Source organism: Euprymna scolopes, chromosome 4 (assembly GCF_053919585.1).
Source record: "Euprymna scolopes isolate OS-2025 chromosome 4, ASM5391958v1, whole genome shotgun sequence".
NCBI classification, from domain to species: domain Eukaryota; kingdom Metazoa; phylum Mollusca; class Cephalopoda; order Sepiida; family Sepiolidae; genus Euprymna; species Euprymna scolopes.
Genome location: NC_136485.1, coordinates 78194150 through 78220705, shown reverse-complemented (window position 1 = coordinate 78220705; position 26556 = coordinate 78194150). Strand labels below are relative to the sequence as shown.

The 26556-nt window shown below is 32.0% G+C and overlaps 1 protein-coding gene across 4 annotated transcripts in view; it reads right to left on the bottom strand.

The window, feature by feature from the left end:
• LOC145268446 (opioid-binding protein/cell adhesion molecule homolog) overlaps positions 1-26556 on the bottom strand; it is a 1056730-nt gene that overhangs the window by 18508 nt on the left and 1011666 nt on the right. For all 4 annotated transcript variants that reach the window (XM_080124023.1, XM_080124014.1, XM_080124024.1 and 1 more), the window contains one exon: positions 2830-2979. In XM_080124023.1, the coding sequence (XP_079980149.1) occupies positions 2830-2979 (150 nt within the window). The remainder of the gene's footprint in view (positions 1-2829; positions 2980-26556) is intronic.

The following is a 26556-nucleotide window of genomic DNA, read 5'->3' as shown; positions in this document are numbered from 1 at the left end:
TTTCATTACCTAAATTGAATAAACTTATATATATATATATATATATATATATATATATATTTATATATATATATATATGCGTGTGTGGTGTGTGTGCGTGTGTATGTGCATGTGTAATAGATACATAACCGTGATTTGTCATTTGAATTTTTCGTATTCTTTTATATGTGACAGGAGAATATGTAAACGCTGCATATGTATGCCTTATATTAGCCAACCTAAACATAAGATAAATTATGTCGATTCACATTCGTCCGATAAAATGTAAATACTTGATAAGAATATTATAGCTTAGACAATCGATAAGGTTTCAAAACAATCATTTTGATAGATTAGACAATCGATAAGTTTTCAAAGCAGTACTTTTGAAATAGTCAGAGAAACTAATTAGTTAAACGTGTGTTATATTAACTCTAATATAGCAGATTATTTTTTATCGAAGATCTAAATTTGGATCTAGATATACTTTTTGTTTCAGATAACATTTTCCTTATGAATAGTTTGATTTATTTGCAATCGTTTACATATTTTCTATGTTTATATAAAGTCTACAAGTACGACACGCTGCTGTTCAGGATTGTATAAAGATAAACTGATGTTCCACAATTCGAACTATTTTATTCTCATCAGATTACAGAAATTGTCTAAATTTCGCTAAAATCGTGTTCTCTTCGTGAACATACCGCGTTGTCTTTGAAGGAAGTTTCACACGAGGCTCTGCAGTAACTTAGTCCAAAATATATTATAGTCTATATATAACTGTAAAAAAAAAAAACTACTATTAATTTCATTAATCGTTTTGTATCTACTGGTTTCGATTATAGTTTAAAAGGCAAAAATATGATAACATTGTTCAGTTGTGCTCTAAACAAATGTCTTATTTTAATTCCAGGTAGGCTGACAAACTGCTGAAACCGCTCTTGAAACAGCTCGCGATATCACTGAAGAGTTTGACCCAGGAACTACTATAAAACGCACAGGACAATGGTGGTTAAATATATATCGTTGAGGAGACAATATTACTGAACATGATGAACGTAGTGATTGGCAATCAGATGTTGACAATGACTAATTTAGAAACTTAGTTTAAGCCAATGAACGCAGGACTGTCTGGAAACTTACTCCTTGATTAGAAGTAATGAAATGTGACTATAATAAACCAATCGACAGAGATTTGAAAGACAAAAAAACTTGATAAAGGAGTACCTCACGAATTGAATGACAACAAATAAATGCAGTTATGCTCTTATCCTCATCATTATAGTTGTTGTTTCACGATGTGTCGACCGACAATTCCTTTAACCTTCGTCAGGTTATTTACGTGATGGGATAAAAATGCTGAATCTGTGAACTGTATCTTAAGTAAATAGTTCCTTCCATTGTTGTTGTAGTTTAACTATGTTTTGGGTAACTAATCCTCTGGCTGGCTTTAGGTAGGATTGAAATCAATATCTTAAGAAAATGCTAACCTGTAACTGTAGGTATTCAACGTCTCTAACCAGTGTGTCACGTGCACTTAAGGCATTCTGCGATGCAATTAGAAGGGTGTATTTAGGGGTTTTTTTTATTCTACACATATGTATTTTTGGCTTTCACGTTGAAAAGATTTCAGACGCTTCTTAAAATTTCGAAAATAAATCAAAGTATTTTTAAAGAGAGTCACGGTAATTTCATAGAAGAGTTAGAATCATGAGAATTCAACTAAGTTCTCGCATACGTGTGTGGCAAATTCAGTCGTATAAATGACTCGTTTCAATTCAATGGCCCGTTTCAATTCAAGGATCAATTGCTATAAAACACATTTTTAACAATAATTTATCTTTGTAAAGCAGCCGAGAAGAAAGGAGTTTTTCTAGATTTTCATTACTTGAAAAATAATTGATAGTTCCGAATCATCAGTTAAGTCCAACTAGTTGGAAAGTAACTGTAACATGTTTAGAATGTAGCCCGGATCATGTAATCGTTTTTTTTTACTTCGGGAAATTGGGAGCATCATATGAATCTATTGTGAACCCATACCGCTTCAGTTTAAATAAAATATCAGACGTGACATGAATACTCCCATAGAACTGCATGTAATTGTGCTCTACATATTCGATTTGAGAGTAGATTTTGTAAAAAATGTATGAGGATAAGGTTTGGATATATTTCTAATAAAACTGCTCTAGTTGTATTTATTTAAGCTGCTACAGCGTAACTATACTCTCTTAAAATAAAATTGAAAATGGCTCAAATGGTGAGGCCAGTTCACGTGTTGCTATCAGCAATATTGTTTCACGGTTACGAAAAGGAAACTAAGTTATAAACAGACAATCAACATTAAATAACAAATTTCTTGGAATTTTGAATTTAGTGTCTCAGATCTACTTTAAAAATATTTTTTTTAGAAATCCGCATTTATTGTCTATTCGGTATGACTTATTTAATAGCTATTAATAAGAAATGATTGATTTTGTAAGTATTTTCGTACAGTTCCTCTACTACATTATATTATCTATTTATACTTAATTACAATAAATATTAGAAGCAAAACATTTTTTATGGATTAAGATTATATTATTTTATAGTTTATTTCTCGTATATATATATATATATATATATATATATATATATATATATATATATAAGTTTCTATGCAACTTTTATCAAATAATACAGTTCTTTTTGACTATCAAAAAAATTTCTTAATGTTTGTTTGATTAATTTTGAAACATAATACAAAATTTGAGATATGTCGAGGATTAGGTCAAATCGATTAAGGAGTCCGACCTACAAGAAAATAAATTGGGGAACCTCTGATATAAACGTTCCGTTTATTTTCGTACTTACGTTCTTTAACGCCGCTCTCGTGTCTTCTTTGCCGATACCAAGTGACAGTCGGTTGCGGTATTCCCGTCACGTTACATACAAGGCTGACTGTCTCTCCTTCTCTGACGCTAGTATCACTACTCGACAAATGATCAATGATCTTTGGGGGTACTGCAAAATAGAAAAGACAAGACCATGCCATGAAGTTACAGAAAAAAATAATGCCAATATCAAATCGTATCATCGTGAAATAATTAATGGGTTTCCTGTCTGTGAAGCTCTAACGTTGCCAAACTCTTTGTGGCTTCCTTGAAATATTTTTTCTGTCCCATTCCTGAGTCTTCTTTCGTTACTGTCTTCTTTTGCAACAGTAGCATTGTTTGTAGTCGAGCGTTGGTTTAGAGTTAGTGATTAATTGTAGTTAAAAGTGTATGGTTTATATATTTTTCGTATTGCGATACCTATTTATTATTACTATTTAGTTGTTGATAAATCCCATATTGGATGCAATTTCCGCAGCATTACCTTTCTTTATTTTTCTATATGTTACTTACATCTGAGCTCAAGGTGTGAGCACAGCACATTATATCCTTATAGATAAGAAAACAACGATTTGAAATGAATCAACAAAGCAGATAAACAGACGAAACGTAAGTATAACAGAACGAGTCAAGCTGCATTTTTATATACATCTATTTTTTATCTTTGTTAATATATCCCTCTGACACTCTCTGTAGATATTTAATCTTAGGTATATATGTAACGGACGAATAGTAAAGCGGAAATTGCAACTGCATTATCTGCTGATAATTAAATGCAGCCATGTGTAGTATTTTCATTGCCATTAAATCTGAGCATTACTTTTGCAAACAGTTTGGTTTGAAGTATTGTATATTTTATTTAACAATCTCATACAACCGGCCTTTGAAGTATGTGTATCCACTGTCAGTATAGTTAAACAAAGCCAATTATATATATATATATATATATATATATATATATATATATATATATATATATATATATATATATATATATATATATATATATATATATTACAAAAAATTCAATAAAAAAAAAATTCCGAACGAATACACGATTTCAAGATCAAGATATTTCATGTTCTTACTAGTGATTGCCAGGTAAGTACAGAGCTATCGTAGTTTACATCGGTCCAAAAGGGGGTATGGCAAGGTATAATGTGTTTGTAAAAAGATAAAAGTAACATTAATCCTGTATTCTTTTCTATATATTTCGCAAGCATTAATCTTTAAATAAGTTTTTTAAAATCTCTAAAAATAAATATATGCTAAATATATTTCAAAAATAAATATTATTCTTTATGAATCCAGGACAGATTGACTTCTCTACAAACGAAAATATTAGTAATCTATATATCTATAAAAGTTAACGTGTATGTTTGCCTGTCTCTGTGTCTGTCTGTGTCCATTTCCCTACGCAATAACTCTGTCAATTTTTAGTCTACAGACTTGAAATTTAATATACAGGGTACTGAGATTTGGGAAAATCTATGTGATCTGGTTTCAGCCAGAAATTAGGCTGTTAAGGAGGCAAAGTTCAACGATTTTACCTTTGAGAACTCTACAAAACTCCTCCGACAAGTATGGGACTAAACACTCGAACTTTTTGATATAGGTTCCTTGGACATGGATCTAACTTATTAACTTCATTTGAGTCTAAAACAATGACTCATAATAGAGGTCAAAGTTTAAAAAAATTGACCATTTTTCTGTTTTGTTTTTAGTTTTTGCTCAGCATACATCTCCAAATAGCAGGGCAACACCGGCCAACCATGCTTGGATAAAGATGAAATATTTTTCAACAGCCGGTGTAAATCAGTATTGCTGGTTAGGAAAATGCTAACAGCCAGTATTCAAATAAACACATCTAGTTAACAGTCGCCGTTATTACATATTTAATTGCTTTTCACCTGTGATAACGAGAGTCCTTTGAATCTTTATATAAATAGTTACTATTGCCGGCATGTACTATAATTTTCATAGAATGTGGGCATGTAATCTTTAATAACGAGAATGTTCAATCACATCAGATTATTAAAACTGAAAAATAAATGCTGGCCCGTGCATTGACATTTTTTAAAGATGAGAATATTAAATTAGTTTAAAGTTACGCAGACGTGCTCTTATGTCATAAGACGATGTATGTGAGAGAAAGGGAGGACAGTATTTTCTCTCCCCTATGAATCTGACGGTGACGTTACTGATCTAGTAAAAATACAAGCGTCTCACTTTGAAAATAGTTACCATAATTATTAAACATTATGATAAAAAATGTTATTATATATTTCTTCCTTGTTAATGCATTTACTAATGTATGCGCCGGTCGTATGTATGGGCGTTTAATAAGTACTAATGACTAGACCTGAATTTCTTGCCTGACTGACAGTTATTGTGTCATGCTCCGCTCAATATACACAGAGCATGTTTACTTTTGATAATAACATTTTTATCAATATTTTATAATCTGCTCTATATTTTACGCAGTAAAATACTTGAGATTTTGGAATAAAATGATTATTTATGAATGTACGTTTGCCAGAATTATCACGCCATTCACAGTTCAGCAATAATATCCGCCAATGATGGTCGTTGGTGATTGCAAAAACATTCGCTTAGGATACATTTAAAATATATCATTTATTCCACGTAATGCAATCAAATCAGTACGAATGAAAAGAATTGGCAGGAGTTCAAATAAATATATCATATTTATCAGCAAAACAAATTTCAAGATTTACAGGATAAATATACAAACTGTAAAATTTACGCTGTTTGCCAAATGAGATGAACATTTTTCAAAACAGATTGAAATATAAATATAATTATTATTACGTATGGGATGATGAGGGATTAACGGTAATAATTTTGCATAAATGTTTGATTTTTTTACATATTTTTTACATTTCTTTTTACCTTTCTGATGGTTGTACATTTCAACTATTTTTTTTATATATGAGATTTTCTTAACTTAAGAAATGTATTTTACATACAATAATTTTAATAACACTTTTATGCAAACAATATGTATTAATGCAATTATATGTCACACAAGTTTGGAGATAGGCACACATTTTTCAGGTTATCTTTATTATTTTGATAGTGATCATTATATGTAATTTGTTCACATATCTGTAATTAGAAAACCATCGAAGGATATAGCCATGCTTTTGTGTCTTTCAGAATATTGAACTAAGGTATTTATTAAATTAAAACAAATCGGTCTTTCTCATTTAATCAGCAATGGAAGACAACCCGCAGTACATATTTTTAATTAGTCTTAATTTCTGAGAATCGGATGAAAAAAATTGAAACGTTCGGAAACCTACCATTAAGCCATAGTTTAAAACATAATATTACAGAAATATGCATTAGTGTTGCTTATTATTTGTAATTTATTTTTAGAAATATGTTTCTTTGAAGATTCGACGATTTCATCTGCTGAATAATTGAGGATATGGCAAGGAGGTCGAAGACACTATTTCGCGAATCATGTCGCCTCTCTTCTATAATCTTCATCCAAAGTCATTTCGATATTAATATTATAATTTGCTGTCGTAAAGGTTATGCTATTGTAAAAAGAGCTATTGATTAAAATATATTGTTTAAAACTCCGTCTGCCCATATTTTGAATAGACAGTCGAACAGTAAGAGTTTCATCGCAATAAGCAATTTTATTGGTAATAAATCAATGAAAACGTGAAGCTTGTATAATCCTGCGAACATGTTCGTATTTAACCAAAAAGTGTGTATTGAGTCGGTTCATACGTAAATATTTACAAATAAAATGATAAAAATATAATAACACGATGAATGCCGTAACGGATAATTTTTGTTACTGAAATGAAACATAGTATATATATATATATATATATATATATATATATATATATATATATATATATATATATATATATATATATATATATAAATTGAAACGCTTAGTATGAAGGTAACAGCTAACTGCCTGCCCACACAAAGTCTGGAATTACTAAAAATTGTGCAATAGAAAGTAAATAAATGCCTGCTATTTACTATTTCACAAGTCGACCGATTTATGCATGAATAAGAAAAGTCGCATACGTGGGTTTTATCGAAAAATGCATGTACGCTGTTGGGATCGCCAAGTTTTTCGAAGCGTTTATCACGCAGAAATTTTCGAGATGCTTGAAAACAGTGTATGTCTGCAGATGAGAGGTCTGGAGAGTATGGCGCATGAGTAAGAGTTTCGTAGCCCAATTTGTTCAACTTCTGCTGGTCGGTTTATCAACGCGTGCTCGCGGTATTGTCGGGGAAGATAATTGAGCTGTTTCTGTTGACGGATGCTGGGTGTTGTTGTCTAAGTTTCTAATGCATTTCATTCATTTGTGTGCAGTACTTCTCCGCCGTCATTGTTCACCTCCATTACAAAAACTCTAATGGATAAGATTGTTCTTCAAACAGTCAGAGTTACCTAATTTGGGGCAACTCTTCCTTCGTGATTTGGCCTGAAGCTTCTACGGCGTTTAACCACTGAGCTGAGCGTCGCTGATTTTCGTAAAGAACCCATGTTCATAGCAAGCCACAACCCACTCGACAAACGTAAAAAATAAACGCAAAGATTCCACTTCATAACGACGATTCTTTTGGTTGCCCTTGAATGCATGAGGCTCATATTTTTCAAGTTATTTTTATTTTATTTTAGAATATATCATCAGTTGTTGGAAATCATTGTGTACTTTATCTCTAATTCAGAAGCAAGTTCTTTATTAGTTGTGGGTGGAATGTTTTCGACTGAGGCTCTTAATTGATTTTGTCAACATCAATACGCCTACCATCTTAGAGATTCTATTCGTGGTTCTAGTTTAAACGCTTCCTTGATACCACGAGCTATTTCAGCAAATTATTGCCTTTCCTTTACTGGAAATAAGAAAATTGCGTGAATTTGTTTTTTTTTTCCATCTTGTATTCAACGTTTTGGACAGAAGACATACAATTTTAAAATGGTGTGCAATTTAAACAATTAGATACAATTAAAATTGCTTTTAAAATGATATATTAAGTAAAGGGGTAAACGCGAAACATAATGTAAAATAAACTCATTTGAAATCAGAATTTAAATCACGCAAAACTTTCTTCTCCAGGTAATATATAGACACCCCCATATATATATATATATATATATATATATATATATATATATATATATATATATACATACATATATATATATATATATATATTTATACATATTGTGGATAAACAATGAATATACGTTTTGTTAACAAGAAACGTCCTATTCGCGAGCTGTGATACTTTTGAAAAAAATGTTTTTTTTCTGTGCGTTGATGATGTCTACTTTGTGGAAAAATTTAAATTGATAGACTATAATATAAGTATATCCCAATACTGGGTCCGATGAAAGTGTAGTCAGACTGTTTCTAATGAAAAAAAACATAATTTTGAAAATGGCTAAATACCAGTGTTGCTATTGATTTTAACCTGTTCGTTTAAAGAAAAAAATAGCACTATATAATTAAAAATGTTACACAATATATTATGCTATTCATCATTTCCCAGTCGTTTCCAAGTATGTAAAGAAAGTATTGTCTCAGGCGTGAACGCTGTTGTCATATGATTATCATTACTTCATCAATAATTAATCTTCTCAAAAACTTGTGATAAACAGCACATGAGAAGAGAGATGTCACAAACAACGGTCCAGAAAATGTGTACTCTGCCAAATAATACGCCCGTTCAGGCTCGTCCACAAAGATACCTTGGAGCATAATTCTAGACCGTTTGGCATATATTGATAACGTGAATACTTAATGCAGCAAGTAGACGATGTCAAAATTATTTACACCGTCTCCAAAATTCTTGGGTGAGAGAATAAATACCGTAAAAGACTCAAATTAGAAGATTACAAAACACGATGTGCGCAAAAGGTGATTGAGTGCACGATACTTATCAATGATTTTCATTTTGCAGGGAAAACATAGAACACGTTCCTAAACCTTAAACTGTAACAGAATGGAGTCATACAGAACATAAGAGACCGCGTAATTTATTTATAATTTCCATTTTATCCTGATATCACCGAGGTCATATTAAAATATTTCTCCATTTTTATCAGGAGCAAATTTAAAACCACGTTTTTTCAAAGGAAACATGTTAATGTATGCGAACAATGGATGATACAGGACAAGCGTCAAAGTAATTTCCCGATAATGTTTAATAATATCATCGGGGATTTCTATTATTGTTAAAGAGATGCTAGTTTTGGATATTAATGAGCACTTGTTATAGGAAGGCAATGAACAGTTGAAAAAACTTGTGTTCTAGTTTTCTTCCAACCTCTTATTAAAATAATCTCTAACGTAATTATAAGAAACTAGCGGGACCTGTTGAAATTCCACAGAGGACTCATTCATATGTAATATATTGATGTCGAAATTCTGTAAATGCAGCATAAATGTTGACCCTCTGATATTAGGGTAGCTTTTTAGTCGCGTGGAAGCGGCTCAAAAATTCACTCCGTCTGTCGGTCGGTCGGTCTATCCGTAACACATTTGTGCTTGCCCTTTTTGGTTAAGATCAAAGGTATGTTGTTAATATATGCTTTTCTGAGCTTTTTAAGCTATTATTGACCTTTTGGTACAGATAAAAGTGTAGTATCTTTTCCGGCCGATACTGCAAGCAAAAACCATAAGTGGGGGCAACCCAACATAAAAGACCTTGGTCAATGTACGGCCAACCCTTCATACCAATTGTCACTATCAAGCTCCCCTACTCCCCGGGGAGTTGGTTCCCCTTCACCCCTCACATAAAAATCGGTCTTGTGCCTAATTGGCTCGGTGGGGGGGGCAAATAATACCCTTTTCTTGGCCTTTTGTACAAGATCAAAGTGTAGTATCTGTTCCGGCAGATACTGCAAGCAAAGACCATATGTGGGGGCGACCCCACATATAAGACCTTGGTCAATGTAGGGGCAACCCTTCATACCAATTGTCACTATCCATCTTCCCTACTCCCCGGGGAGTTGGTCCCCATTTCCCCTTCACTCCTCACATTAAAAATCGGCCTTGTGCCTAATTTGCTCGGTGGGGGAGCAAATAAATACCATCTGTTCCGGCAGATACTGCAAGCTATGACTAGCTATGACTAGCAAGGACCAGATGTGGGGGCAACCCCACATGCCTGACCATTAACCAGCTCCCATTTCCCACCTCTCGGGATATGGTCCCCTTTTTCCTTTCCCTCTCCCTTCACTCCTCACATTAAAAATTGGCCTTGTGCCTAATTTGCTCGGTGGGGGAGCAAATAAATACCATCTGTTCCGGCAGATACTGCAAGCTATGACTAGCTATGACTAGCAAGGACCAGATGTGGGGGCAACCCCACATGCCTGACCATTAACCAGCTCCCATTTCCCACCTCTCGGGATATGGTCCCCTTTTTCCTTTCCCTCTCCCTTCACTCCTCACATTAAAAATCGGCCTTGTGCCTAATTTGCTCGGTGGGGGAGCAAATAAACACCATCTGTTCCGGCAGATAGTGCAAGCAAAGACTATATGTGGGGGTAAACCCACACATCAGACCTTGGTCAATGTAGGAGCAACCCTTCATACAAATTGTCACTATCCAGATCCCCTACTCCCCGAGGTGTTGTTCCCCATTTCCCCTTCACTCCTCAAATTAAAATCGGCCTTCTGCCTAATTTGCAAGGTGGGGGAGTAAAATACCCTTTTTTATTGGCCTTTTGGACAAGATCAAAGTGTAGTATATGTTCTTACTACATGTTGTACTTATTTTTGTAACTTTTCCTTGGCCACATTGCAAATAGAACGTTTCAAATTACCTAAATCAAATATTTTTTTGTGATATAAAGTGAGGGATCACTTTTCTGTATTAATTTAATGTATAATGATCAGCCACGTTGTAACCAATCAGTCTCAAATGCATTCAAACCATTCATCAGATCATTCAAGTTGTTTTTTAAGGATTCCAGTTATTTTTAAGCATTCAAGTAATTCTTAATATCATTCAATTAATCCTTAACTTCATTAAAGTCATATTAAGTAATTTACTTTTTATTTATTTAAGTCCGTTCAGCCATTTTGCGGTCATTTTAGCTTTTTTTTCTAATTTCATGTCAATCCTACATTCACGCATTCATTCATTACACGAGACCACGCGAGTAATGGCTATCGGCCTTGTTTGTTAAAAAGACGTGCATATATAAACTTTATATATGATATGATAGTACTACATTTTTGTTCCATTGGTACACATTCTAAGTTATATAGTGATATGACATCTAGAGAAATGTGATTGATTATAAAAATAATTGCAATCATAAAAAAATGTTATTTTGAACGTAAAGAAGGCAACCCATTTTAAGAAAATGAGGATTTGCATACAAAAGTCCAACCCATGGAACGATATTTTTAAAAAAATGTTCTTTTTGTTTAACATTTGTGATTTTTACATCGAGAATTCTCGAGTAAACTTGATTTGATGTTGACTAATTTCCGTCCACGAAAAATATCTTTTATTATTTCAATACGTTTATTTTGTCTGCGTAAGCACTCCTATTGAAGGGCTTTATCTTTGTTGAGAAATAACACTTCTGCACTTTTTCCCATTATGTGAAATATACACGTGCATTTAATCACGTTTGTTTTTCTGTAATCGACGGTTTTTACGAAATTTTGTATTGTCAGTGTAGTTGTTTATATTCTCTTTTACAAAATCTCTATGATGTAACATATGCATATAGGCATATATATATGCATATTTATGTATATATACACATATATACATATATAATTATGTGTATATATATATGTATACATACATATATTTGTGTGTGTATATATATATATATATATATATATATACTATGTATATAGTCATGTGCATGCATTTTTATTATAAATTTATATTTAAAGACTCCACGCTGCCCATGACCCTCAGTCTAAACATTAAATCAGTCACCACACGAGACAAAAAAATATAATATACACTACTAAGTATGTATTAAATCGCTGTCACCAAATACGTCATTGTCAATTCTTACAAGTAATCTTATTTCATCACAAAAAAAGATAATTCAAGCTAGTCATTGCAAAGAGTTGTATGAGATTTAAAACAAAAACATGACGCAATAATTATATAATGGATTTTTTCCTTTTTACAAATTAAGTAGCAAGGGGTATCCGGCGTTGCCTGGTTGTTTGGAGATTTGGTAGGAAGGTAGGATTGAACACCGAAGCCTTGATGCGATAATGGAAACGAAAGGGAGGAAAAGACAACCACATAACCACGAGTGAGAGAAATTTACAAGCGTGTTAAGTTAAGGGTTATAAAGTGATTCAAAGAGGTTTGATTGACAGGTAGCCGCTTAATGAGGTCATCGCGGGAGCGTTACGATGACGTGGCAGTATTTTATTTACTGCGGGGCAGCTTTTTTTTGGGTTTGTTTACTTTGTTTCAATGCGTGGCAGTTTTGGCTTCCCCAAGATGATGGTGGGGGAGACCAGCTCCCCATTTAAAGAGGAGTGTCCAATCGTCTGGGATAAGGAGACACTCAATTGATCAAAGCTGACTGCTTTTGGACGTTTCCGGCGATCGCGCCTGGAACCATGCGTTAAGCTTAGTTTTGCTTTTATTATGAAAAAAAGCCTAATCCACACGCGGCGATCGAAAAATATTGAATATTTAGCTTTTCTAACTCGGGCAAATTAAATAGACAGGCGACCCCCGTTGTTAACTCGTAGATATTACGATTTACAGGTGATATAAAAAAAGTTTCAAGAATGAGGAAGCTGAGATAGACCCAAGCGGAAAAAGCCTTTTGTGGACATACACAAAAAGAGTACATACATACATACATACACACATACATACACACATACACACATTTTGTCTTTTATATTTATAGATGTTTAAATAATTAGTATGGAGAAAATATAACATTTTATCGTTTTGTTCTCCTTCAAAGTCCCATATTAAAAAAAAACAACTTTCTTTTTATACTGTTAAATTATGTCAGACTTGTACACTTGCATCTGATTTTCAGATTACACGGATGTATGTACATGACTTATAATAGATTAGTATTTCTAAATATTTTACTAAGTTTTAGTATTCATAAATTCTGAATAATTTAACATTAATTACAGTTTTTTTGTCATGTAAAATGTTGCCCTTTATCACATCGTAAATGTGGGGAATAATAATTTAGAATTAAACGCTGTATCTCTTTATGCTATATATCTGTGATCATTGTCGAATATTTTCCAAGCCAATTGATGGAGTTTACGTCTATCTACCGGATTTAATTAAGTAGATCATGTGTCAAACTATTGATTTGTGTGACAATATTTGCAAGAAACGAGTTACTTCATAAACAGATATTTACACCTAAAGAGAATCAAGAAGTCGACATCTAGAACTGTATACATACGATTACAAATTGCAAATTCAAATTCAAAATGTGCATCCCTCTTTTTTTTATTAAGAACGCCTTGTTAAAAATGAACCAAAAATCTTAACACATGTTTCAGAAATATATAAATTATCAACGAACATGCGTTTAAGTTTTTTCATAAAAATATCGGAAACTAATTATGACATTAAAATCGCTAGAAAAAGGAATAAATCTATCATTGGAAAAGTCAAAAGTATATAGATGCATCTACAGAACAGCAATACGCAGCTATATCTAAAATACTCATGGAATTAGATTCAAATCTATATGCCACATGCTGGAAACAAATGGAATTATTGCACGCATTATTGCAAATTAATGATTTCATTGTATTTAAAATACCACTTACTTTATATTGGATTTCGAATGTCGATTAAAAATACTGTTTAATTTATTAATCTTAAATTATAATAAGCACGGTTTTTTAACATTAATTTTTATCTGATTAATGTAAGTGAAAATTGAAACATAATTATCATGAGAAATTTGGACGAAATGTAAAAAAAATAAGCTCGTATAAAAAATATTATTAAAAGAGAAAATTATTTTATGATGAGATTAGAAAATATTAGAAGATAATTATGTCCAATATATTTATAAAATATACGACAAAAGTCTCAGAATATTTTCTTTTAATTTTGCTAAAAATTATAAAAAATACTTATAAATCAAACGCCTTTTTCACTGTGTGTGTTTCTCTCTGTTTATGTGTGTCTCGCTTCCTGTTTATGTATGTATCTCTCTGTCTCTGTGTGTGCCTCTCCCTGTTTCTATATCTATGTGCCCCTCTCTGTGTGTGTCTCTCTCTGTTTCTATATCTGCGTGTCCCTGTGTGTGCCTCTCTTTGTTTCTATATATGTGTGCTCCAGGGTGGGTGTGTGTCTCTCTCTGTTTCTATATCTGTGTGTCCCTGGGTGTGTCTCTCTTGGTTTCTATATCTACGTGCCCCTGTATGTATCTTTCTCAGTCTCTATATATGTGTGATCCTGTGTGCCTCTCTCTTTTTTTCTATATTTGTGTGTTGTATTTCATTGGCAACTATCGATTTTAATGTGATTTGATAACAATAGACCTGTAAACACTTGGGATGTAATTTGTTATTTACACACTACAATATCAATCACAAAATTTGACTCAGTTTAAATATGCTTTAGATCGTCTCGAATATTCTGTGATGAAAAAATCAATACCGTGACAGACTCAAAATAGAACATTACAAAACACGCTGTGGAAAAATTTAGTTGACTACACAATACTTATCAATGATTGTCATTTTGAAGAAAAACAAAACATCGAAAAAGCTCCCAGACCTTAAATAGGTGACAGTATGGAATGATACGGAACATAAGAGACCGCGTAATTCATTCTAAATCTCCTTTTTTCGTGATATCATGTTAAGATGAAAATAGTTCTCCAATTTTATCAGGATTAAAATTAAATACTACGCATAATGACGGCGCCCCAAGATATAATGTTTGGTTTATCAATTTATGTAGGGACCTATAAGTACTAATATATATATATATATATATATATATATATATATATATATATATATATATATATATATATACATATATATATATATATAAATATATGCATATCTTATTAATCTGAATATGATCATTATACATGCACACATGTTTTGTTGCTTTCATGATGAATAAATAAGACTATATTTATGGAAGTCAAAGAATTGCTTTCATTCATATGTTTAATAATAAAGATCTTATGCGAGGAGAAAACGATTTTAAAGTGCAGCTGACGATAATGGAACGTCAAAAAAAAAAACTAGAGTTTCGAAGGATCATTTGGGGAATGAATTGAGAATATAGCTGAAGAAAAGCGTACGAAAATTAACTGAAATTTCGAAATCAATTTATTTATCCGAGTTGGCACGCATAAACTATCAATCCTAGTGAATTAATGGTGTTCCGTTTGAAAAACTTCGTTATGACTTAGTGGGCTTGTGTGGTGAACAAGAAGATACTCTCTAAAAACGTTATCAGGTCGACGGTGCAGTCTGTCGTAGTCGGAATGAGCAAGAATTGGTAACCTAGGTTCGCTGGTCGGACCGGCCGTAAAGACATTTTGACAGGCCCTTGAATCTGACTACCAATTTATTTATTTCTAATAATAAAATATTCTGTTACCTTTCTGTTATCTACCCAACCGAACTTGATTATTATAACTGCTAAGGATCAAATCCAACCAACATCATTCCCGCGTACAAAATAGAATAAAAAACATAAAATATACACTGGGAGACGACCAGAATGATCACTGGAAACATACATTAAGAGAGATGAGATTAAATGTGACAATATTCTCAGATACTTTTCTATTTAATCGGCTCAAACATTGAAATTAGACAAAGTTCTAAAAAATGCATTACATTGTCAATAATGAGACATTGTGCTCTATGTCCTTGAAGTTTAAATATGTCATTTATGTTGTTGTGAAACCTGTAATCTGATTAATCTTGTGGATTTAATCATCGGCAATTTTAAAAAAAAAATATTGTTTAGTATGCTAGCCGAATATTTCAGCTTCGTGTATTTCTCTGATGTACGCAGTCTTAGCTGAGAATTAAGGTTAAAACGAGTGCTGTCATACATAAAGCGACGATATTACTCGAAATTATACATATGGATAATTCACATTATCAAGATTCTGATTGTTTGGCGACTTTAGAATTCATTGTGAATATAGTGACTCATGTGAGTTATGTAAAATTAGTATTTATAATAACAATTTCAACTTATAAATGTGATGTATTATCATATTATTGATTTTGACATGAAAAGTATGTGTTTGGAAAACAAGTTAGAATAAAAACTCATTCCCATTTGCCAACATTTACAGAAATGATACAACACAATGCAGAGCTGTTTGTGAATGTAATCCAGGATTTGTGAAATGAATTTGTACCACGCAGCTGATTTGATATATATATATATATATATATATATATATATATATATATATATATATATATATATATATATATATATATGCTTATATATATACATATATATACATATATATTTTTTTATATATATATATATATATATATATATATATATATATATATATATATATATATATATAAAAACGATTCCCAGCTGTTTGCTACACAATCTATTTATCTCTAAAAGTCAAATTGAATGTCTGTGTACATTTCCATTGCAAATAACTGTGTCAATTTTCAGTCTACAGACTCGGGGTTTTAAAAAAGGGATATTGAAATTTGGGAAACTCTTGTAAATCGGTTTTCAGTCAGAAATCAGGCTGTCAAGGCGTCAAAGTTCAATGAGTTAACCTTTGACAACATTACAAAACTCCTACGATAATTTTGAATCTAAATGTTTAGATGTATGGTTAATTAAACATGGATAAAACTTTATAATTTGATTTTAACCCGAAACAATAAAAGTTAAGGGATCAAAATTGGGATCCAAGGTAAATAAATTTTACCTTTGCTGTGTCTGCCAAATTACTCATCAATATTTATTTGAAATATTCGAAATTTTACATTCAGTGTATTTATTCAAACACAAGGGCAAAGGATTTAAATCGGGGTTTTGCCGGTCAATGTTCAAAGGATTTGACCTTTGCGCTTTCTAGTAAAGTATACAGTAAATTTGTGGTCTTAACCTTTGAAGGGTAATCAGACACGCAGCAAGCTTTTTAATCAGTTTTTGGGCGAAAATGCTGCTACCAAGAGATCAAAGTTGCAAAGGTTATCATTTGCAGGCTATACTAAACTCCTCCGTCAATTTTCGGTCTAAACACTTTAAATTTATATGTACGTTCCCTGAGCATGAGTCAAACTTTTAATATATATATATATATATATATATATATATATATATATATATATATATATATATATATATAAATATAAATATATATATATATATATATATATATATATATATACATGCACATAACGTTATAAACAGTACATTGACCCGGGCAAAGCCGGGCTGAACTGCTAGCGTAATATAAAGTTAGAGACAATGTAGCAATGTTTTGTCAAGTGAAACTAATATACATGTAATGTGATGATAAATTTAGATCAAATTTTATTTCCAATATATTTATTAAATTGATATTTTACGTAAAATGTAATGTTTGTAAATGACACACAAAAAGATGCCATCTCTCTTTGAAGTATCTATGGATGTTCACGATGTTAAATTGAACAAACTAAGAATGTACAGGATTAAGTGGTTACCATCTTGATCCTACCCCGCCTTTAGCATCCAAAAAGTGTGAAATTAAATAATTAGACACTATCATTTATTAGAACCCAATACGTTTCCCATAAATCATTCAGTTATCGGTGATAGTTATCAGAGCTTCTATGTATTTATGAACAAATGACTGGAATCAATTTTGCTATTAAATAATAATGTAAATATGAATTAATGCTATGTATATTCAACAATTGTGATTAAATGTGAATATGTAAATCTGTCAATACTACTCAACTATATCCCGAAGTTCAAATGAAATGTGTTATGTCATTTCTCATAGAACTTGCAGTAAAGTCATGAATTATCTTCCAGTTATCTTTTCTAAATCGTGTAACTGATATTTGATATTAAATAATGAATATGTAGTATTCTCCTTTGGTTTCATTAAAATATATTAGAATCGAAAGGGGCGATAACACGAAAGATGCATCGAAAATACTGTGATTCGACGTAGCTAAACTTTAAAAAAAAACAAACATTTAAGCCTACATACATTATACGTACTCGCCTCAAAAATTGATTGTACCATATGTGCATGGGAGTAAGTGTTTATGTGTGGCACTCGTATGTACGCGTATGTGTATTTTGTTTTTGTGGTAAAAGTTTCTATAACAGTTTCATAATATATTGTTTATATTGACTTTGAAGTATGTTGACGTTCCTTGAGGAAAACTAATTTTTGTTATGTGTTGTTTTAATTTTAGATTTTCGTAGATATTTTTTTTAATTTCTACATGCTTTTTTCATCATATTTGCATAATAAAGGTTGATGGGTATCTTATATGTGTCGGTTTTTTTTTCATGACTTACTTCCGATCTGCGAAATGTTAACATAACATGATTAAGCCCGCTGTGTCGAATAAGTTTTGGATCACGGGACAAGATAAGAATAGCAATATGTTTTTTAGAGTTGCAAATAATGCACCCTATATTTAATCTCTTTCTTAGAAACTTATTGAATCGTTATCTTACCGAAGAAAACTGTCTGCTTCTGATTGAGAGCAATATTACATGTCAACCGGTAACAAAATATCAACTTTAAACTAATAATGGTTTTTGAAATGAAAAATAATAGCAGACCTTTATTCATGTTTCAATGGGATTCCAGATGATTTACTAGAATTCCCGGGTCATTAAAAAATCTCCTAACACGTACAAAGAAAATGAGATTTTTTAGCAAATAAGAAGTCAAACATTTGTTTGTATATCCTGATATTGTTTAACATTTGTTTGAATATCCTGATATATATATATATATATATATATATGTATATATATATATACGTATATATATGCATATATATGTTTTAATATCCTGATATATATATATATATATATATGTACATATACATACATATATATATATAGCGTGTCCAGGGGTGATGAAAAAAATCCAGTAAAGTGCTCGATCGTAGATGTGAGAGCTGAAGATACAATATTTATTATTACACTATATATACATATTTCAAGGTCGTTTCTTATATGTTCGTTCATTTTGCATTAGTTTCAGATTTTTCTTTGTCGCCGAAGAGATTATACCGATTTTCCACAGTATATTATTACTGTTTTCGGTGTATCGAAACCAATGGTACGACCTTGAAATATGTATATATAGTGTAATAATAAATATTGTACATATATATATATATATATATATATATATATATATATATATATATATATATATATATATAAGTGAAGAGACATGAGAAAATATAGGGTAGAGTTCGATGCGAGGTATATCGTATTTAAGCGTACTGTATGAGTAAACAAATGTGCACTCCTCAATTAATCGGGGAGTTTATGGTTATCAGCTTTATTATTATCTATAAAACTTGACCAAAACACTGTCGAACAGCTTCACAGCTGACTATAATGTAGGCGCTTTTATTATAATAAAAATACGTGTGTGTTGATCTGTCTATAATTAATAATAATAAAACCATAAGCAACTGTCATCATTTCTCCTCATCTGTCTAGTGGACCATCGTATCCTTACACTACTTAACACTTACCCAGGAGTGACAGCCAAGCCTTGATAGAAGATAACACCGTTTTATAAAAGCGAGTCCCAAATACTATGGACATTAATTGTATTAGTAAGATTTTCTCATGTTTTTAAATCATACAGTGTGGTCAAAATTTATTTTGTAATTTTCAAAATACTTAGATGTTCCAATACTATTTAAAAATTTCTATCCATATATCTCTGTATATATATATATATATATATATATATATATATATATATATATATATATATATATATATATGTGTGTGTGTGTGAATGCGTGTATGTGAGTGTCTTTGTATGTGAATGATTGTGTATGCATATGTTTTATATATAACGTATATATGTATATACTTTTTATCTATGAGGTATATATGCATATATTTTATATATAATGTATATATGTATATACATTTCTGCCCCATATTATTTGACCTTATTAGTTTATAAATGAAAAAGGCTTTCATTTCCTGTGCCATACGTCCCTATTCGTTAAATCAAAATTAAAGTGTTGTTTAATTCAAATCCGATTGAGATTGTGTTTAGGGCTGATTGTGAAAACATGAATAGGTACGTATAAACATAATTATTGATAGGTCTGTATTGTATCGCCCCTTTTAGATGTAAGTTATTAGAAACGTTCAGCCGTGTCTGTCTGTAAAAAGTAATCGACTGCTCTTGTGCGTGATAGTGATTTCCAGTCGCTCGACCAATTCATATCGTTCTTAGAAGGTTGTGTCTCTTGTTGCCGTTGTAAACGTTCAAATATCTCTTATATTTCGAGATTGTTGACGAGAGCGGAGAATAATGTTCCTTGCTAATGGAGGCAGGTGGCTCCTCGGCGGGCTTCGAACTTTCGATCAGAGGTAATCTTCAATCCCTGCGTTAAAAATTGCGCTACTATGAACCAAATCGTCGGAAGATATAAGATTAATGATTTCATATTTGTAATGCATATGGGTCTGGTTTTAGTGTAATTTTTTATTGTACTGCCATTTTTTAAAAAGATTTTCAGTTTAGGTAAGGGGTGCTGAACAAGTGGTTATGCAGAATATCAGACACGCAACACAAGCAGAACGTCAGCTGTCCTGCCATCTACTAGGAGTGTGGCCTCGGGATAATCCACCGAGGATGAGTGCAGGGTCCCTTTCCATGCGCGACATGGCACTACAACCAACCCGATATTATATAATCGCTCTAAGCGCTACCAAAGAGGTAAGACACCTGTACTCCCAGTTAGGAACAGCAGCCAGGAACTGTCTATCCGGTATACTCAAGCCATCAGATGATGACCAACCCAATCTACTTGTACTGGCATTATGACATTCAAGCACTCCTAAGTGCCTAGTTTAAGGGAGGGGATGTGTCGGGAGTGGGAAATCTGCGTTCATTGACCTAGTCAGGAAACAAGATCGCCCACTGAAGATATGTCGACTCCCTGTGATTCGACTCTACGCCTAGCTAATAGGCAAAGAAGAAGTATGGAAGCCGGGCGATAAACAGTGCCTATTTATTCCTTAAGCAGTTTAGGTGTGCATACCGGTAATTTGTTTGAGTCACACGCTCTAGGAAGGTTGTCATCCAAAACTGGAGAGGCCTTCCTCCCCTCAGGTTTAGCTTCAGAGTTTTCCTTTTCCTAGACGGATGTACATCAGCACCGAGAGGGTTTTCCCCACGCCTGGGTCCTAATCAAGGTATTTCTGCGCCTCCGCTTTGGTGGTTAACGTAAACAGGTTAGTTTATAAAGGTTATATATCAACTGAATAATTATAATCCTCAAGTGATTACAGGGTATTGCTTTATCATTCTTTGTTACTGGAGGAGGGGCTGAGTAAGAGTTCGTGCAGTGGAAGTAGGTATATTTGCAAGCAGGTCTGTTGGAAGGAGTTAACATGGTTGTTTTTTTCCTTTAGATAAAAAGGTTTCGTTTTCTTATTTTTATGTTGGCTAGGAATAGGATAATGCGCTACAGATGGCAGGATATTACGAATTAACTAGAAAAAATTGTACAAGCTCTGAATATTTTAGATGGCAGGAGGGTTAAGTTGTATATTCAATGGATACAAGTAACGTCATTTTTTATATGAAGTACATTACAGTGCATGTAGAATTGGGAGTAAATTATATGCTATGTCGTATGCAGTATGTATAGTACAATGAATAGATATATGGGCGTATTTCCAGTAGATGCGAATATATGGAGATTGTAGGTTTTAAGTAGGTTACGATTTGTAATGAAGATATCTTCAACCTTCGTTTAAAAATCAGGAAGTTGTATTTTGCATTATAGAGTACCGGTTCAGTTTTTGTATTAAACATTGCAAAGCTAAGGAAGGGGCAACTATTGCTATGTAATATAGATAGTTGTAAAGCATCGTACAGACTGTTGTTAGTGAATATATACCTGGATAAGAATAAAGTAATGCATACCTAAACGGTAGAAATGTGTAGATGTTTAGTGATCATGCCTTCCAATCGGTCAGCATGCGAAGGTTAAGGGCTGAAAGCTAAAGACCCCCATCTAATCGGATGTATTGTATGAGTGTTAATGGCAGCCTGAGAAGTAGACCAGATTGTTAGTTTTCAGGAGAGGAGTACACTTACAGAATACAGTAATATTTATTATTAGAGTTTGAGTGCCAAGTAAAGTTTAGTCAGATAAGAGAATGATTTTTTCCCTTGCATATAATGTCCTTTATCTCTTGTGGGATTTTTTGTAGCTGTTCATCAATTCCCGATCAGCATATTTTTTTACTAGTGTGTGAGGTTTACTGTGAGGTCTAAAAGGTGCCATGTAGATAATAAGACCTATGCCCTTTTGCAATTCTGCTACGTTATTTTGGCTGGATCTAGACTGATTTGTTGGGTTTAATTTCACTAAACAATAATTAAAAAACATATATGGTAACTTGAATTTAACAAGTAAAACTATTTCGTAACTATTCTGTAGTAATAAGTAATACAGCCAAGAATTACGAAAAATGAGTAAATATGAGTAATTTGATTGGTGTGTTTGGAAAAATATCCCACCCTTTCACACAAGAGATCCCTAGATGTAAGAGAACCTTTTACTCCAGTAGTTTCTTCCCCAGGACTGTGAGACGTTGGAATTCCCTGCCAGGTCCCTGCTTCCCAAAGTGTACTGACATGCGAAAGTTCAAGTGCAACGTGAACCGACATCTTGCTGCTGAACTCCCTACACAGTACCCTTGATGCCTAAGTCCCTGATAGTAGCCATCTACAACAAAGTGGAAATGGTCCTTGTTTGAGGTGAAAATGTATATATATATATATATATATAGAGAGAGAGAGAGAGAGAGAGAGAGATATAGATAGATAGATATATAGATAGAATGATAGATAGATATATTGATGTATAGATATATACTATATATATACATATATACACTATATATATATACAATATATACAGATACACACTATATATATATATATACAATGTATATATGTGTGTGTGTGTGTGTACTATATTATAAATGCAATTATGTCTGTGTGTGTGTGTGTGAGTTCGTTCATATATACGGCTAGACTGCTTTTGATGAAATTTTGCACAAAGGTACTGAGTGTGCCTGGCAGTGTGTTAAGCAAGGTTTTGCATCGAAATGTTTTAATAAGTATCGGCAACAGATATTCGCTATGTTTTATTGTACGTACGCAAATGTAAATAACAGGCTATTTTTAGGTCGTTGCTAAGCAACGGGTCAGAACGACGCTGACACCGTTATTTATGTTATGGCATAGTGTATACCCACTTCAAAGCGCATGCCCACACGCACACACGCACACACGTACACACGGCTATTACAGTGTATTTTCTTTTTTTTTTTTTTGGACGACGTAATACTTAATGTTGTGCATTAGGTGGAAAAACAGTTCTTCCATATTTTTTATTAACTTGACTTTAAGTAACACTTTTTATAACATTTATACAAATTGCAAATTTAATTAGCACTTCATATAACATTTATACAACTACAAATTCATAACTTTTTAAGATGATGGTAAATATAGAGATACGCTACAACAGATCCCCGACCACTCTAATTATTATTTAGAGGTAATCGCTGACAACGAATCTGATAATAAAACCCGTCGCAAATTTATCGGTTACAGGGTATTAACGCTTGAACCAAGGGACTATTTTCCGCCATTTTACAAAGTTTAAAACATTTTTTTTTAATTGGCGGATGATTTAAAATTTTAAGAAAAAAATTGTATACAACAAAATTTAATAAAATACATTATAGTACTTTTGTTAGTACTAATCAAAACAAAACACAGCTCATAGCAACAATGGTGTTAGTGTGCCATTGCTTATACATTACTTATGAATTTACGAACACTTATTTATAATTCTCTCTTTTCTCATTCAATCTTCTCATGAATTTCAATTGAGATTTTTTTCCGAAATTTTATAATTTTACATATTTATTTAATCTTACACTTTAAAAGCATAAAAATGGCATTAAATGAACCCCCGGCCAAGATCCAGAAATACTGCTAATATATATATATATATATATATATATATATATATATATATATATATATATATATATATATATATATATATGGTATATATATACCATATATATATATATATATATATATATATATATATATATATATATATACTCTTGAAAATATTGATCGTATGATTTATTTCATAGGAATACATCTGCATAAATGTATAGTCCAAGACCCTCTTGTTTGCATGTTATGTAAAAAAAATATATTGATTGGGTTAGATGTGACTCGGTAGCAGCGCGTGTCCTTGAATAGAAATGACACATTATCACAAGGGCAATATGAATGCCTACAGGAATTCATGCGTCTAGATCAAAGAACTTAACCTGGCTTTTCTTTAAATCTTTCGCGGTGCGAACACAAAAGAAAATCCTCTTAAATTATCCATCTCCGTATTTATTTCTATTCGTGCTCTGAAGGAGCTACTCTCTTTGTAATGTTAAGTGCAGCGAGCCTTGTCGGAATCACCGCGACACTTCACAAATAAGAGAGAACCGTCCAAGCGTTAACGGAAATCACTTTCACGGCAGGTATTATTTTGGTCTCTAAAACAGGATACAGTGTGCAATTTTCTTCTGAGCGTAATGCTTCGGAAGATTCGTCGAAGACATTCGGGTTTTATTCTATTTAATATGAAGTGAGCAGAAAGTTTTTTTTCTTCCTATGTGAAAAGTATTCTGATAAACCAAATAAAAATCTAGGACATTGAACATACAATACAGCAAAACATATTAAAAATATGTTCCTTTAATTTTAGTGTAGAGATTCTGTAAATGACCAAATGTATAACAAATATGTTATTGTCATATAAATTTCTCGTTTATACAGCAATATATACGAGTAAAATTGTTTTCGTATTTAAATTTAAAAGGCATGCGTATAATGAGTGTAGGTAAATTACTTTTAGTATTTGTTATGTTATTTGTAAAAATTACTGTATTATACGACGGTAAAAATCATTAGTATTTTGATCGAAACTAAAAACAAAATAATGAAGGAAAACTGTTTTTATATAAACATTAGGCACATCGAAAAAATAAATCTCTCATACATATAGAATTTTAAAGATATAGTATTTCCAAGATAAACAATCATGCGGTACAAATTAAAATCTAATTCCGGTGATGTTTTAGAATGTGCATTCTGTGCATTTTAGTCAATGTGCTGTATAGAATATTAAAACGTTTTCATTATGCCATTAATTATAAATCATCGTGTATTATAGATTTTTAAATAAATCTGCGCAGCTTGCGTGTGCGTAATATCAAAACATGAAACCCTCGTGGACACACACACACACACACACATATATAATTATATATATATCTATATATATATATATAACTATTTTTTAATAGTTTTTAATCAATTAACCCGTTTAAGGAGTAAGTCGTTAAATAATTTTAACAGTGTCTGCAAAATAAAAGGCTTGTATTTAGCAATTTTCAGTTGATCGATCATTTTAGATAATCTTTATAAAGTTCTGCCTGTATTTTGCTTTATGAATGTTAAAACATCCCTATAATTTTCGATGAAGTTGGTGGAACTCTAAGGTGCTATACACACTTCTCTCTCTCTCTCTCTCTCTCTCTCTCTCTCTCTCCCTCTGTATATATATATACATACACACACACACACATATATATATATATATATATATATATATATATATATATATATATATATATATATATATATATATATATATAGCCACTGTTTTATTCGGGAGAACCACAAAAATAACGACACAATCAGTCATAAACTACAGAAATGTTCTGTAGCTGGCAAACATATATTTCCTGAAGTCGTATTGTTTTGGGTTAGTAGAAGATTGTATAGATCTTGATTATTATTTTCGCAACGTTTAGTCAGGTGTAATGTAAGAATGTTTCATGACGTCGAACTTCGATATATTTCTGTCGATGTCAGGAATCAAACAAAGTTCTAAAACAAAATATTTTTATTCCACCCTTGTTCCGTCACCAATGTTCCGTATGGATGTTTGTAGCAAAGCTAATTCATATTCTTTTTATAGCGCGCACTAAGAATTGAAACTTAAGTGACGGATTCGATTCTCTTAGACCTCAAAATAAAATAATAGGTAATCAATTACGGCAGATATTTATTATATGGTAATTAAAGCAACATATGTCGTAAGTACGATACAGAGAGATCGAAAACGAAATGTTTAACGTTCCAATCTTGTTATTAATCGCTCTAATGTCGTTACAGTCTGTGTTAATGAAAAATGATTAAAAACGGCTTAATGCTATGGGTTAACATCCATAGCATTAAGTCGTTTGCGCAGGTACAAATATAACGTGAGAAAAATAATGTTTTATTCGACTTATCTAACAGGGTCAACTATTATGCGTTCAATGTTGACAATTTCGCTGCATTTGCTGTAGGCTAAAA